The 16556-nt window shown below is 35.0% G+C and overlaps 2 protein-coding genes across 5 annotated transcripts in view; one reads left to right on the top strand and one right to left on the bottom strand.

Moving 5' to 3' along the window:
* LOC134743136 (adult-specific cuticular protein ACP-20-like) overlaps positions 1-16556 on the top strand; it is a 294612-nt gene that overhangs the window by 121946 nt on the left and 156110 nt on the right. The window lies entirely within an intron of this gene.
* Positions 774-16556, bottom strand: part of LOC134743112 (very long chain fatty acid elongase AAEL008004-like) — a 54054-nt gene continuing 38271 nt past the window's right edge. For 2 of the 4 annotated variants that reach the window (XM_063676443.1, XM_063676444.1), the window contains exons 3-10: positions 11838-11906; positions 10865-10947; positions 10675-10782; positions 7355-7438; positions 6243-6299; positions 4356-4598; positions 3266-3430; positions 774-1700 (exon numbers count right to left, since the gene is read on the bottom strand). In XM_063676443.1, coding sequence (XP_063532513.1) covers positions 1551-1700; positions 3266-3430; positions 4356-4598; positions 6243-6299; positions 7355-7438; positions 10675-10782; positions 10865-10947; positions 11838-11895 — 948 coding nt within the window. In that variant the 5' untranslated portion in view covers positions 11896-11906 and the 3' untranslated portion in view covers positions 774-1550. Of the gene's footprint in view, positions 1701-3265; positions 3431-4355; positions 4599-6242; positions 6300-7354; positions 7439-8500; positions 8582-10674; positions 10783-10864; positions 10948-11837; positions 11907-12023; positions 12192-16556 lie in introns of those variants that run through there. The other 2 variants (XM_063676445.1, XM_063676446.1) reach the window with 2 other exon arrangements.

Genomic DNA, 16556 nt, shown 5'->3' with positions numbered 1-16556 from the left:
GGAGTACAACTCTTAGGTAGGAAAGGCATATAAATAGAGGTATTTTCTCAAACGTGCAATGAAATGTTTATATTATGTTCTTCATATTAGGCTGGGAAGTTTCTCGGGCGCGGCCAGACAAGAGGTCATTTCATACAAAGTTGCAGGCCTAGGTCGGGAAGTGGCTCTTTTTTAATTTCCATTTTACATATATATTTGTGACACAGCATCATGGCATTCAGCCATTAAGAAAAAAAACTACTAGCAATATTTTTGGTTCGTTATGACTTTCTGCCATTACGCTTTTTTTAAATTATTATTGAATAGGGGTATTAAAGGTGCGGATTAGGAGATACAGCCCTATAAAGATTTCTACATGACTAAATAACTTTGAAAAAAACTTTAAAGGGCTGTATCTCCTAAACCGTGCGTCGTAGCACAATAAATATCAAATTTTCGTTCCCCTTTAACACCCCACTATCGCATTAGGACATGAAACAATCATCATCATCATATTTTTATTATTTAATTGCATGTTTGAGAAAAGCACTATACATACCTCGGCGTGAAAAGGGGTTATCGGCCTCATAACTATCCAGTCTTATGTGTATTCGGCCGGCAACCCCTTACTTCCCGGCCTCTGTAGTAATGTACTATAGTCGCCAGACCTGAAGTTGTCAATAGATTGTGTACTCTTTGGGGTAATAAATGGAAACAATATATTAGTTTTACTTACAATTTATTTGCGTTTTCTTTGTATAAAAAAGAAAAACTGGTAAAACTGATTCCATACATGGTTTTATAACTCATTTAATTTTACTAACATGGCGAGTTCGTTTCCAGCTGATAACATGGTCTGTCAGAACCAAAGAGCACCTGATAATTCAGTGTAAGTACAAAACAAAACGGAAGACTAATAAGATATCAAAGGAAGAACATCGACACCTACAACTATAAAACCCGTTACTAATTTGATCCTATGTACAAATAATATTGGTAAACTTAAATAAAAACATAAATTAAACAAAACAATAAATAACCAACACAACCCTTTCAACGCTTCAATTAACTTATATTTGCATTGAACATTTGACGTACACAGTACATTTTTTGTACTCAAAATTATAAAATGTAAAAATATGTGCAATGTGGGAATTAAATTATAATAAAATTTGAACAATAGCAACTACATCAATTCTTATAAAATCAATTTATCTATTATATCATACCATCTCAATAAATTTTAACTAGGTTTTCATAACATCGCTAGCGCTACTTTAAAATGAACATAGGCAAGGTACTCGATTCGTATATGGTGAAACGTCACGGATCTCACGCAAGCACCAAGCATTTCGCAAACGCAAACGGCGGCTCGGCCGTCGGGTAATGTAGAAAACTTTACGCGATCACAAATCTAGCTTTAACGTTATCTTATGAATAAAATATACACCGTTTACACCGCTTAACCGTATGTACACTAGATAAAATCACATTTAACACTAGGAGCCGGGGCTCGGTTCGTGAACTCGGGATTGGGGGGCGAGGGGGGATAGGCGCACGACAGCGGCGCGTCAGTTGCCGGCCGGCAGCACGGTGCGCGCGCGCAGCGTGCCGTGCAGGAGCCCGTTCCTCAGGCTGCCGTTCTTGTACGGCGCCGAGGCGGACAGCGCCTTCGCTGCTGCGGGCGACGCCCAAGCCGCGCCGTTCGCGCCGGACGCCGTCTGCGACGGAAATATACTTACACTTCAATAATACTTACATGCTAGCGAGAGGGTGCTTACGATAGTTGCGTCGTAAAATACTATACTTAGGGCCACTTGCACCATCCGTTAACCCGGGGTTAACCGGTTAAACCTGGAGTTACCATAGTTACTGGTATAATTTGACACTGGGTTAACGGTTTATCCGCTTAACCCCGGGTTAGTGGGGTGGTGCAAGTGGGCCTTATGGTAATATGGTTTGTTGTTGAATTTAGTTTAATTCTTATTATAACTGCCTGATTTGCCTGAATATAATATCATATCGACAAAAGGGACTTAACCGTGACCTTCACACATTCATAATGGACTAGGTTAGTTCATTAAACGATTTCTTCTATAAATTAGTAGATAATACTTTCAAAAAAAAAATTTGTCGGCGGCAGCTATTTCAGTTACAAAGCTGGAAAGGATCGATTGGTAAATTCAAAGAGGATATAAAATAAGATTGAGCGGTACTGTCATAGTAAATTTTGTAACCACTGTAAATTCACTGCCATCTATCGACATACTTTAAAACTAAAAATGAAGATTTATAAAAATACGTTAAAATGTACCTATTTAAATATGGATAAATGATTTTTTTATTTTGAAATTGAAAATCTTTATTTCAGGTCTGTCGGCCCTTATTTTGTTAGTTTACAGTTCTTAAAAATATATTAGTAAACACACATAAATTGTAAAATAAATTAATTAAAAATAAAATTATAAATAAATTAGCTTCAATTCAATAAAATTTGATTAAAAATGACACATCCATTAAATTCCATTACTTTACATTTAAAATTTATAAGTCAAATTTGCATTAATTATTTTTATATGATTTTGACCCATGTTCTTTCACTGATATGCGTTAAAATTATAAATAACAAACGAAACCGTCAACGCCATCTTTACGAGAGTAGGCCAAAACTAGTGGCGCCCTCTGATCGAGAATCAAATTTTCGTGATTTTCGAGGCACGTTTTTTCCTTAGACTGTATCCATCTATTACGGAGTTATATCTATCTTTGGTAAATTTAATATACGGCATTTATACACCCTCTGTCTTTGCTAAGTCCACAACCCACAACCTGTTGTGTTAGCGGATGGGTATTTAAGAGTCCCCGGCAAGCTCGGCCGAATTTCACCTTCCCATACAAACGGAGTTTCGTTCTCATTTTAAAACTACGTGTTGGATTGTAATGAAACTGCACATATAATGACGTGAGGTATATCTAGGTCTGTAATTAGTTTATATAGCTCTCGTATATAAAACAACGAAATAGAGCAAAAACAAGTTTTGTATGAAAAACTTAAATTCGCTGTAAACCTGCATAAACGAATTACAGACCTAGATATACCTTATCCTATAGTAAGTACAAAGTTTCAGAGCAATCTAGCTATTTTTTTTAAAATGAGAGCGTAACTACGTTTGTATGGAAAACCGAGCTTGCCGGAGCCTTTCAAATAAATCGCGCAACAAAGACAGCTAATGCTGCCAACGATAACGAGGCACGCCAGCCACACCAGTAGGTTAAAAAACCTTACCTTTTGCTTTGATCTGCGATTGCCATAGGACTGGTTGTAGAAGTCCTTGAACAGGAAGAAGAACATGACCGCGTGCATGCCGATCCACCACACGAAGGCGCGAGGGTACTCGCACTCGATGAACAGCAGTTGGAACGCGTGCACCATGATGCCTATGAACTGGAGCTGGAAACGGACAATAGGGTAAATTATTTCACTACCAGTCAAATCAGTATTTTTTCGAACTGTCAAAACGATTTTGCTACTATGGAATTTATATCAATGAAACACTAGCATGTGACGTCACTATCAAATTACCTACTCTTTATAGTTTTATACGGGTCTTAAAATAGAAATTGTGTCTAAAAATAACTACGTTTACGTTTCTTTAATCTTCTGGTGCTTTATTTCATGCATGGTGTAAAATAATTTATTTTAAATACAGTCAATACCCTATTATACAGGTGCGAGATGTGCCAAGTGTATGCTAAAAAGCCACAAGTAGATTGCGATGCTAACATCCATCGATTCTTTTAAGGAAGTTGCTAGAACTAAGAGCTAACTTTTATGCTGAGTGAGATTACTATTTACATATCTGAGTAACTAAATAATTTGTAAGCAATTCTTATTCCAATAGCATTAAGGTATAAAATAAATAAAAAACAATTTGCCATCGGCCTGCGTATTGCCCGGCGTTGACACGCCATCGAAATACTCGTACCGTCTGACAGTGGAATACGTTAGCTATTTAGCTTATAAACAAACGTATATAAACTTAAAAGCGTCGTTTGCAGATATGTCACAGATAAGACTGTGTGTCAAAAGTCTTGACTCAAAAGTATCTAATTATCTAGTAACTACAAAAACACATATATCTTATATATAAAACAATTGGATTGCAGATACTTTTGGCGCGTTGTTTTTTCCGATTCCGACTGTATATTAGTAATGTATGTGTAAAGGTGGTCCCACACTAGCTGTTATATAACGTTTTATAACATCGTGTAACAGGTATAACATGATAATATTGATAGTGTTTTATTATGTTGTCCCTTTTATAACAGCCAGTGTTTAACCACCATAATGTAACAATACGTAAAATAAAACTTACCATTTGCAGACCAGTGAGGTACTTCTTCCACCAAAGGTACTTCCTCACAGAGGGTCCCATGGCCGACAGCATATAGTACGTGTACATGACGATGTGCACGAAGGTGTTGAGCAGCCCGAAGAACGTGGAGTGGCCGCCGGGCGTAAACTTGACGCCAAACCACACCGACATGGGCATCACGCCGTGGTGGATCACGTGAAGGGTGGATACGTGGTCGTACTTCTTAGCTAACACGAAGAAGATCTGCAAGGAAAACCAATACCTATTTTAAGTATACATCAGTGCTCGAAAAAGGTAAGTGTCGACAATAGGGTAAAAAAAAGCCCCAAATAAGTTCGCTTTTAAGAAATCTGTACTTGCTTTCTTTGCTGATAGAATGAAGGATTCTTAGTTTTAGTTTTATAATTTATATATTATGTATATCATATATATTAGGTATATGTACATACATATATTATATGTATTGTATATATATTTTGATGGTCTTGCATATGTATGTTAAATTTAAATTTAGCTTTGCGAATTATATTTTGTTAGTAGTAGTAGCACCGCCCACAATCTCTCTGCTCTGCCCTAAGGTTGACTGGTAGAGAATGCTTTTGGTATTAAGTTCACCTTTTGTACGATAAGTTTTTCTTTTGTGCAATAAAGATTAAATAAATAAATAAATATTTGACTGTATTTAAAATAAATTATTTTACACCATGCATGAAATAGCAAAACATAGACAGCAGTTATTTTTAGACACAATTTCTATTTTAAAACCCGTATTAAACTATATAGAGTAGGTAATTTGACTTCACATGCTAGTGGTTCATATAAATTCCATAGAATCAAAATCGTTTTGACAGTTCGAAAAAGAAACTGATTTGACTAGTAGTCAAATAGTAATTAGGCGGTGCCCAGCTATGCACAAGCCTCAATCGTTTGTTTTTTAATATGATATACAGAACGTGCCTGATCAAAAACTGTGTATGTACCTATTTTTATATTCTTTCTATCGCTAAAAAGTTAAATTGAAATAGGCGTGCAGTAAAGAATCTGTTTAGAATAGGTACCTAGTGGCCTTTCTAAGTGTTTCTCTTTGTTTTAATTGAACCATTTATCCTAGCATTGTTTACGTAACAAGGAAGAGAAGTAGATTTTCTTTTACAGCGGATATGACAAGTCAGTCTTGGAATAGGTATTTGTGTGACGTGTAGATTCTGTCATAAATAAATTAAATAGTTTATGTATAAAAATACGTTTAATTACAGTTAACTACAGCCTGTATAACTAATTATGTAATTATAGTAACAACAGCATGTTTAAGATGTACTGGATTTACAAACCGTACCTACTAAAGAAAATCCAGTTCAGTTTAATTAATAATAAGTACTTATTAAGTTGTTGAAGTCTATTTTATTGATCGTTAAAGAACAATAATTATTTTTAAGTAGTCTGATATTTTACTTAAGTCAAGAAAAAATACATATCAGGATCGCTCAGTAAATAAAAAACACAATTCATGCCAAACAAAGAATGGTTCTTACTTTTATCGGGTATATGTGAAACCGTGAAATTGATTTAATCTGTACCCGTACCATGAGTCCATGACAGTGTCAAAACTGACATAAATATACGCTAACGTCCACGTAATTTACTTTCTATACATCTCGCTCGCACTAATATGCGAGCACGAGCGAAATGCATAGAAAGTAAGTTACGGTCTCGATATCGTTTATGTCAATGCCAAACTCGTGGTAGCCACGGAGTTCTATAACTGATCGGGACGATCCGAGTGGTTAATAGTTTTATATAGGTCTTACAGTTGATTTGGTGTCGAAAGTTATTTACAATGGCCAAAAATCTACAAGAGATTGAAAATATATAAAAAGATGCACTCACCGTATCGAAAAATTCTGTGAATTTTGAGAAGTAGTACCACCAGCAAGCGTGTACCATCTGAAAATGTGTTAAGATATATTAAAACCGGATATTGTACAATAAAATATTGATAAAATATTTTTATTACCATGAACAAAAAAATAGTTGTTGTTCTTAAAGAAAGTTATAAGAGTGAAAAAAGATGAAGAAAGAAAAATCAAAACAATAGAATTTGTATACTTAGCTCGAATTATTGGTAGGTAGTTAGAACATAGAAATAATAAAACCAAAAAGATGTTAGAATGTTGGTGCAAGAGAGCGTGCAGTCCTTCGTGCATTTGTGGTATTAAGAAAGGAGAATCTACAAGAAGATAAGTTGTCAAGTCTATTAGTGAAAACGTTTGTGGAAAACACCATAAAACTGGTCTACATACCTATATAAAAATACCTTATATGTATATGTATCTAATACTGTAGCATTCTAGGCTACATAGTAACCTATATTAAACCTGCTGGGGCTGGTTGACCTCATGTTTATCAAATAAAATATAACAATCAAAATGCTATGAATGATTCGGGGCTCCACGAGGTGACAAATAAATAAGCACCCCTGTCTTTCAAAGGCAGACGTATAAAATAGACTTGACAACAATCTATTTGAAAAATGCCGATTAAGAAACGCTAAATTCAAGAATAACGAATTACTCGTAAGAACGTACATATAATGAATAAAGAAAGAGTAAAAACAGGGCGCTTTGTTTTCTGAACAAGTTATGAAAATTCCGATGAATATGACCTCGACTTGGTTCCAATTTTAAATGGAAACCTTTCTTAATAGGCATTTCTCATATTTACACAGATGCATGCGTTTACATGCTAAGACATCTACAGTACAGTAAATAAGATTCTAATTGGAAAATTATGTTACAACAAGGGTTCAAATTTACACCGAGTCGTTGCTCTCGGGTCTCTCGGTCAAATACTTGAAACAATAGAGGTATATACGTTTAAAAGGGAAACAAGTGCGGAGATGTGGAAGAGATAAACAGAACAGTAGGGGAACAGCGGTAGTCAAAGAAGGAGGGGGCTAATCTGACAGGAAAGTAAAATAAAAGGTTGAATTGGTAAATCACCCTCATTGTCTGTGGATGTTTGGAGTAGTCGACGGGCTGACATTGATAGTTATACCTGCCTGTGAACCATCCAGAGATCCCGATCTGAAACAATACACCGACACCTGGCCCTGTGTTACTGGTATATGTACATCTTCGACAATCTTAGCACAATAGCCGCATGCTATATCGTCTTCATAATCAAATCAACTGTTACAGGTTAGTGTGCAGTATAACTTTGATAACTTTCCCGTAATCCGAATGACGCATGGTGACGCCGCTAATGAACTATTGTTGTTCTATACCGCTCAACACGAAATTAACATGATTTTAACTATAGTAGCCGCAAACCAAACTGAGGACCGAGGCCATATCACTATCTCTCTCACGACAGCCACGACCACGCGAGTGCGAATGAGAAGTTTTATGACCCCTGTCGTCAGTTTGGTTTTAGCATAGTATAGAGACATGTGACCGTAGTTTTGGTTATTAGGATTCGATTGAGAGTTATACGTAGACAGGATAGTCATTACCTTGACATATAATCGCGTCAGCGTACGTCATTTAACGCGCTCTACATCTTATCACCTGTAGTTGAGCTATGAACTGCGAGTTCTCAGTATTTCAGCGCGGTATTTACGTTTTTCATTGTACTGAGGACTTTGGTTCACTTTTCAACTGAGTCGTTAATTCAGGCGGCGCGATATGAAAATTGTCTAAACGTGATCGTTGGACCATGTAAATAAATAGAGCCACATAGGTACGTGTAGCGTGAATCAACGACTGGTCTTATCTATTACATCTTGCCTTTATTTCAACAAATTGTCATTTTTCATCTGACGTTAACAATTTGCCGTTAATAAATCAGAAATGCACGACGAATAGTCAACATCAGATTCATATAACTTTAAAAAATTTAAATGTCACGCATAATCAAATGTAACTGACATGGAAAACCATTTAAAAATTCAAAAGTTTCCGAATGTCTTGCTTTTGTTATACATGCTGTGGTAGTTGTTGAAATAAGTGCTTGAACATCCTAACTACGTTAAAAATACCTATATATACAGATAATTCCTGGAAATGTAAAATTATTATATAAGTACAGTGAGTATTGGTTAGTAGTATCGTCGCATGTGGTCCCCGGCTACCTGGTAGCCTACTTACTCTCGTAGCGAGCGGGTTGTCCGAGTAGTCCACGGGTTGGCATCTTAAGCTGTAATACTGCAGCCAGCCCCCCATCAAGCACTGGCCGTGGGCATTTCAAATTAAATTATCGATTCGATGATTTGTTAATTAGATTATACGTACTAAAAGTTAAACTTGCGAACTAGTGATAAATTAGGCACACCGCACAGGTAATCACTAATCAGTCACTAGTTTGAGTTAAATTAAGTATTTTTTTTCTATTGTTGAATTAAAGCTAATACTTACACGTAGTGCATTTAATTTTTAGATTAAATATTATAAGAACTTAGGTGTTTACTAATTAACTATAGGTACAGGATGTCTCTTTTATTACGGGTCAGACGAAAGCCAACGATAGAGGACCTTTAAAGCTACCGATTTGACCCCCCACGTATGTTCAGTGAAAATTAGGTTTCAAGTTCAATAAACTTACAATGGTTAAGTTAATTATTTAAGCACGGTTCAGCAATAGTCTGAGTAGATACCGTGTACCTATAGTTTTTTTTTTTAGGTGCAGACTTCACCAGCTTTGCTACGGAATTCATCAAATTCCACAGTTGTTCTGTGTATAACGTATTTTTCGTATAAATATACCTATTTGTATAAAAATAATGCAATAAGAATATCATTGAAGGTCTAATTTAATTGCCCTCTTCATGACCATGAGAAACCAGAGACTAGTATTGTGAAAATAACAGTTACGCGGACTACGAAAATAACAGTTACGTTAGTGATGCGGATCCGCATGCCGCTCCTGTGTGTAAGCGAGAGAGTGCTATGCACGTATATAGCGATGTCCCGCTCGAACCGGAGTTGCGTGATACACGTGCGAATAGATAATTCGCAACTCGTGTCGATTTATCGCCACTTGTTTCGAATTTCCTCTTTTCCGCACTTGTATCGAAAATAACTATTACGATACAAGTGTGGAAAAGAGGAAATTAGTGCGAGAAAGTACCACCATATGTACTGTAAACAACTATTTCAAGGTTATTAACTATCTTTGTGTATAAATGTATGGAGGAACATACATCCAAACATAGAAACATTCAGTTAAAATAACGTATATTAACAGTCATTATACGGTTTAACTCAAGTATTTCTGGTGGCTTGCGCGACATGTTTCGGAGAGCCTAGGTCTTCATTTTCAAGCACAGACAGTGCATGAGTATCGGTCAGGAAACCTAGAAACGTAATGGAGGCTCTCCGAAACAAGTCGCGCGAGTGACGACAAAAACCGGGAGGTAACGGTTTACCTCGCGTATTTTTCGTCACTCGCGCTCTTAGCTTAGTGAATCGTTACTTCGCTTAGTGGCTACCACACGAGGTACTATCTGCTTCTAATAGGAACCGTTGTTGACGATAGCTCCGGTCATATAGCAGCTATCGTCACCGTCATTAAGGAGCTATTACAAATATTACAATGTCACAAGTTTCAAGCAGTAATTAGACCTTCCTACGCAGAACAATAGCATTGAGCAAGTGACAATTAACTTAATATGAGAACAGTAGGCTGATCATAGAAACTATCATACATTTATATTATTATAACAAGCATAAAAACTACACGTCATACTTTCTTTTCAAATTTAACCTTCTCGTCGCCGTGTCAAACACAAAAGTCGTCACTCGGACGGCACGCCACCGAAGTGTCAAAAGTAAAATTGAACTTTATGCGAATGCACGTAGGTCTATGTTGCTCTGTGGTCTGTGACGGATTAATCGGTCTTTGGGGTTGGACCTGCGCTGCCGATATATCCGTCATTGGCGTCCAAAAAGTTAAATAACTGAACACTTAGGTATCATGCGGCAAAAAAGACCACCCTATAACCAAGGACTGTTACCGGTATTACTAAAAATCTAAATCTCATAGGTTTCAGAACATTTCTTTGATAATATAGAATAGTATTAAGCTAAGCATAATAATTGATCACATTTGCTAAATTAAGTAAAATATACATAAACAACCATGATACCGAAATGTGTATGTAAAATATACCGGTATTCAGTCCCTGCCTACAACATCATCTTTTGTATTTTCATTTTATGCAGAATTTTTAGGACTAAAGAGGCGATGAGGCTTGAATCGTGTATTTTTTAATCTGGTATGTTAAAGGGTTAAATTAAATATAAAATTTGAGCTTTGGTCTTACCTCATAGAACAACCATGTACTGAACAACACTTGTGAAAAATTGTATACTATTAAAATATTTTTTAAATTGTATGGTTTTCGGTTTTCCATAAACCTTGGTCCTAGAACCTGCAAATAAAAGAATGGACATAAGTTTATGAACAAGTTGCAGATAAGTTAATATGATTGATGTAAAATAATTGTACTATACCTTGACTAGATAAACATAGCTTAAACATAATATTAATGTAGGTAACGGGGAACTCATCAGGAACCATGGATTTGTTCGGGAATCTGTAAAACAAGAAAAGAAAGTTTAGTAAACATTGTATGTGTGGCTAGAGTAGTTCTTCCTGTCCCTTTTAATATTCTCTTTTCATGGTAAATAGACACAAGGAAGAGTAACTAAATTGAAACTGTTATTATCTAGGAAATCAAAATTAATTATTAATGCTAAATTAAAAAATGTAACCAGACCATTCGGACCAGAAAACAATCCTTATTTTAATGAGGTATGACAACTGAATTATATTTGTTAGGTTCACAAAAACCTACTGAACATAGGCACATGGTGTAAGGAACTAACATGTCTTGTTTTATTTTATATTTGCTAGGTATTAACAAAGTAAACTCAGACCAGTGCTCAGATTGACTTGAAATTTGGATGTGGCTAAATGTTAAATAGCATGTAATGTAAATGTGTACTAGGATGGAAATAAAGATCTCCATCTCTATTGCTAATGCAGTTGCAAAGTTAAAGCACTAATTAGTACTTTCAGCAGAGAAAAGCTTGTGTTACATGTATTATTTCATCAAGAAATTCTTAATTAAATTTTACTTGTGAACTAAATAACCCAAATTTGTGTTTTAATATGAAACTGCAGAAGAGCTACCGGTGGGGTTTTATGGGTCAGCTGTAAATAGAATCTGTCCGGACACACTGAACTGTTAATTTTAGGAGCAGTGTCACACTATGTGTCAAACTATTGCACTTAAGAAGTGTTTTACTCTGGGTATAGTATAATATTATATTAATTATTTACGACATTAAGATGTTAGGTAATATTTAATTATAATTAAAATTTTAAAAAATATACCCGATTGGTTAAAAATATTTTATATTAGTTGTAAAAAAAACTTGCGCATACTTAATACTAAAATGAATAATTATGAAATTCACTTACCTCCATATTTATCCATAAATTTATGCATGCGGTCTACATACTCTAAAACAAGCGCCATTGTGTTGGTGACTGCAAAATAAAAGAAAACGATGATTAAAAAATAAGGTACTTGATAGTCACTTATTTTACCCGGGGTTTTAGGTAGGCGGAGTCGATGCAACAAAGTGATAAGTAAGGTTAGTGTACCTTTTACGGAGAAGTTGACTGAATTCAAACACTGAACTTATTTTGCATGGATAATATATATAAAACTTAAACAGTTTAATTAAAGCTATATAAATATTTAGCACAACAGAAAGCAATTAAAGGAATTTTAATATAAAACATCGCTGAAACTACCCAGCCCGTCAATTTCTTGGCCGATCTGATCTGACTGGACTGACTGAGTGACTGACAGGTGCGGCAGGATGTTTGCCACAATAAAAAAAAACCTGGAAATTTTTAAGGATAGCAGTAATAAAAATATATAGTTGGTTAAGCAAATCTTGTCAGTAAATAGGAACAAAAAAACTAACTAACTAGTGTAAGACAAGGATAGAATGATTATCTCTGTCTATGTTTGAAATGAGACAGTTCTTTGACAAACAGAGCGGTACTGTCATAGTATTTTTTGTAACCACAGTAAATTCACTGCCATCTATCGACAAACTTTAAAACTAAAAATGAAGATTTATAAAATACGATAAAATGTATTTAAATATGGATAAATATTTTTTTTATTTGCAGTAATTGTTTTTATGATTTTGACCCATGTTCTTTGGACTGATATGCGTTAAAATTGTTAAATAACAAACGAAACCGTCAACGCCCTCTATACGAGAGTAGGCCAAAGGTAGTCAATTATCAATTTTCGTGATTTTCGAGGCACGTTTTTTCCTTAGACTGTATCCATCTATTACGGAGTTATGTCTATCTTTGGACAAACTATATCATGGAGTGGGAAAATATTGGGATTTTTTTAAAGAAGATATTTAAATAATACACAATTACACAAGTTACAATGATTAAGGCCCCTTAGGTTCGTGTTCTTCTCTCACTCTCACTGAGCGTAAGAGTGAGCTATACCAAATGGACAATGACCCTAACGTCATTAAGACCATAAAGATCGGACACCTGCGATGGGCAGGGCACGTGTTACGAATGGACGAGGCCAGAGTACCCAAACGCCTTCTAGAAGGCCGACCAGATAATGATGATGATGTTTTAGACCTTTGTATGTTCGTGATTTTTTTCCTACCAAGCGAAATACAAAATAACTGATTTGCAAGACCGAACTGATCCCAAAGTGTTCAGTTTGTCAAAACAAAGTTTTGCACGAAACACTAAAAAAATCTGTATTCGAATCAATGAAGTCACTAGAGAAGGTCCTCAAGATTGCTAATTCAATTTTTGGCAACCGTATTGTGTTGCCAAAAATTGAATTAGCAATGCATGGTGTAAAATAATTTATTTGAAATACAGTCAAATGAGTCAAATACCCTATAGGGATGATGACACGTTGAATTTTATAACAATATCTAGTAAAAGTTATATAATTTTATTCAATAAATGTCAATACAAATACAAAAACAATTCAATAAACTTAAGACTAAACTTAAGCCTAGTCAAAAAGTCCCCCACGAGTTGTCCCCGGCGCAAAGGTGCCCATCACACTAGCCGCGTTACCACGTTGAATTGCGATGGACAACCTTTGCACCAGGTACGAACCCGCGCGGGCGTCAGACTCCCTCTCCCTAATGCGACGTCCCACTTCCCACTTTTCTAGTAAAATAGATAGCAAATGAGCAATTAATCACAATAATGTGGATATTACAATAATATATTAGACCGATAGTGGGACCATATTTTTGACCTTAAAGTTATGATAATTCTAAAGAAGGAAAAGTGATGCTTATATGGCAGGGGACATGTTTTTAAGCATATTTGTAATTTAAGAGGAAAAGTTAGAACGAGCGTTAGGTATAAATTAGGTATTTATATATTTTGATTGATGCTTTTTGAATATTGAATTAAAGTGCAAAGTTTAAGCTTCATCGTTTAAATTATGTATGACTCTTTAAGCTGTTACATTTTTAGAAAAAAATTTAACGTGCTTCTTTGTCAAACTAAAATTAGCTTATTATTTTGTCGATATTGAATTAAAGTTTTAAAAATCCACAATAATATCTCTAAATTCTTAAGTTAATAGACAAAGCCGAAAAATTAGAAAAATAGGATTGCTGCTTAAATTTTAATATGCGTTTTTTGTCCTGTAAGGTCCAATATTGAATTAAAGTCTATAAAGATAAGTTTCATACTATAAAATAATATATGCAACCATATTATGAAAAGTAAGAAATTTCTGTGTGTAGCTTCCATTGTTATAGCCAAATCTATTTAAAAAGGCGCGAAATTCATACATACGCCGCGCTGGTCCGTTAAGGTGCCGGCGCGGCACGCGGGAGCCTATCGTAGCATTCGTATCTATCTATACCTATAGGTACCTCGCCCGGTCGCCCCACCCCCCGCTCAGCTTCGTAAGTACTTCGTACTTTTCTTGTCATTCATTAGTTTGTTTACCGTGCACATAAATTAGATGCCGATATTACGTGAAATTAATGTAATTATGACTTCAAAATGAGTACAAAATGTTTGTTATGTGGACTGATTATTTGTAGTTACTTAGTGGTCCGAGAGCTGGTAGACATTTTGGAGTAGGTCCTTGAGGCAAGCTGAAAATTTGCCTGATACTTCTCCTATCATACCCTAACTTAGCACTGGAGGTCTGGCTGCAGGGTAGCGGGGCTAAATCAACCCTTATATTTTTTAAGATTTTTTAGGGCTCCAAAAAAGTTCGTGAGGCAATCTGTAATTTTTACAGGTTGAAGTTAAGTATCTAAATAGTCACAAAAAAATAAGCCTGAACATTTGGTCGGGTCTTTGACCTTGCCAGAAGAGCTAAAAAGTAACGTATGGCACTTACTCGTACGTAAAATTAAGTTTGTCTACTATAATAATTGTATGCATTACAAAGTTATTTTTGTAGTACAGTAAATTAAAGACTACTGGGTAGGATGTACAGTCAGCAATACTATTCGCTTAGCACCGTTGCATACAAACTTCTTTACAGGGGTGGTATCTTTTCTCTGCAGCTGACTGTACAATGTGATTGTAACTATGACGATGGTGTATATTTATGATGTATGTTATTTATTGTGTTTTTTGTATGTTACTTAAGGGCTTCTGTTAAGGGAACGAAAATTTGATTATTTAAGCCCTGTAAATATTTTTTTCTGTTTTTTTTTTCTATTTGTTTTTTTTTAAATGTTTATTAAGGGTCCACTGCAGGCGAACGAAAATGTTTATTATTTTGCGCTACGGCACACGGTTTAGGAGATACAGAATTAAAAAGGTTTTTTGTGGTTTTTTTTTAATATATTAATTAAGGGTTTCTTAGTGGAACGAAAATTTGATTATTTTTGCGCTCCGTCGCACGGTTTAGGAGATACAGCCCTCTAAAAAAAATTTTGTTTTTTTTCTTTTCTTTTTAAATGTTAATTAAGTTGAACGAAAATTTTATTATTTTACGCTACGACGCTATTATTAAATTATGTTAGATTTTGAAATTTTTATATTAAATATATCTACTTTTATATAAAGTTGAAGTTTGGTTATTGAATTTTATATTATATAAATATACAAAAAAAGAAATATAGGGCTGTATCTCCTAACCCGTCCGTCGTAGCGCAAAAATAATAAAATTTTCGTTCCCCTTTAAAAACACTTTTAATATACAAAAAACACAATGAAACACAATAAGAAAAAAAACTCTACACGGCTGTATCTCCTAAGCCGAGCGTCGTAATATATAAAAAAAAATACCAAAAAAGTCTTTATAAGGCTGTATCTCTGAACCGTGGGTCGTAGAGTAAAATAATAAAATTTTCTTTCAACTTAAGGCGGTTCCCTGAGCCAGAAGGCGAAAAATCTCTTTATATGATCCTGTTTTACTAAGAGGCGTTGATATTCGTAGACGTGGAAAAAATATATGTAGTTCTTGACTATATTATCTTTAATATCATAGCTTCCGATACACGAATTATGACACTTCGCTCGATACAATTAATTCCCAAAGTAACCTCTAACTCGGGATTTAATCCAACTTTACTCGGTTATTTATTATGTGATACTATAAACAAAAAAAGAAGAAAAAGCAATCTTAACTTAAATAGTAATTTCATAGCTTTCGAATTTCGATATTGTAGGGTAAGGATTTTAAAATAAATAAAAATCGATAAAATTCTATCAAAATTGACACTTGGCGCGCATGATCTTTCCCGTTCTTTCTTGCGAAATGTGACAGAGACAGCGGCAAACCGATGGAACGGCCTTAATTAACATTTAAAAAGAAAAGAAAAAAAAAACAGAAAATTTTTTTTTAGAGGGCTGTATCTCCTAAACCGTGCGTTGTAGCGCAAAAATAATCTAATTTTCGTTCCCCTTTGAGAAACCCCTAAGTAACATACAGAAAACACAATGAAAAACTAAAAAGAAAAACAAAGAAAAAATCTTTATAGGGTTGTATCTCCTAAACCGTGCGACGGAGCGCAAAAATAATCAAATTTTCATTCCACTAAGAATCCCTTAAGTAATATATTTAAAAAAAACACAGAAAATCTTTATAAGGCTGTATCTCCTAAACCGTGCATCGTAGCGCAAAATAATAAAATTTTCGTTCCA

The sequence above is a fragment of the Cydia strobilella genome, chromosome 7 (assembly GCF_947568885.1).
Source record: "Cydia strobilella chromosome 7, ilCydStro3.1, whole genome shotgun sequence".
Lineage (NCBI taxonomy): Eukaryota > Metazoa > Arthropoda > Insecta > Lepidoptera > Tortricidae > Cydia > Cydia strobilella.
The sequence above is the reverse complement of the archived record's forward strand: the minus strand, read 5'-3'. Positions and strand labels throughout refer to the sequence as shown.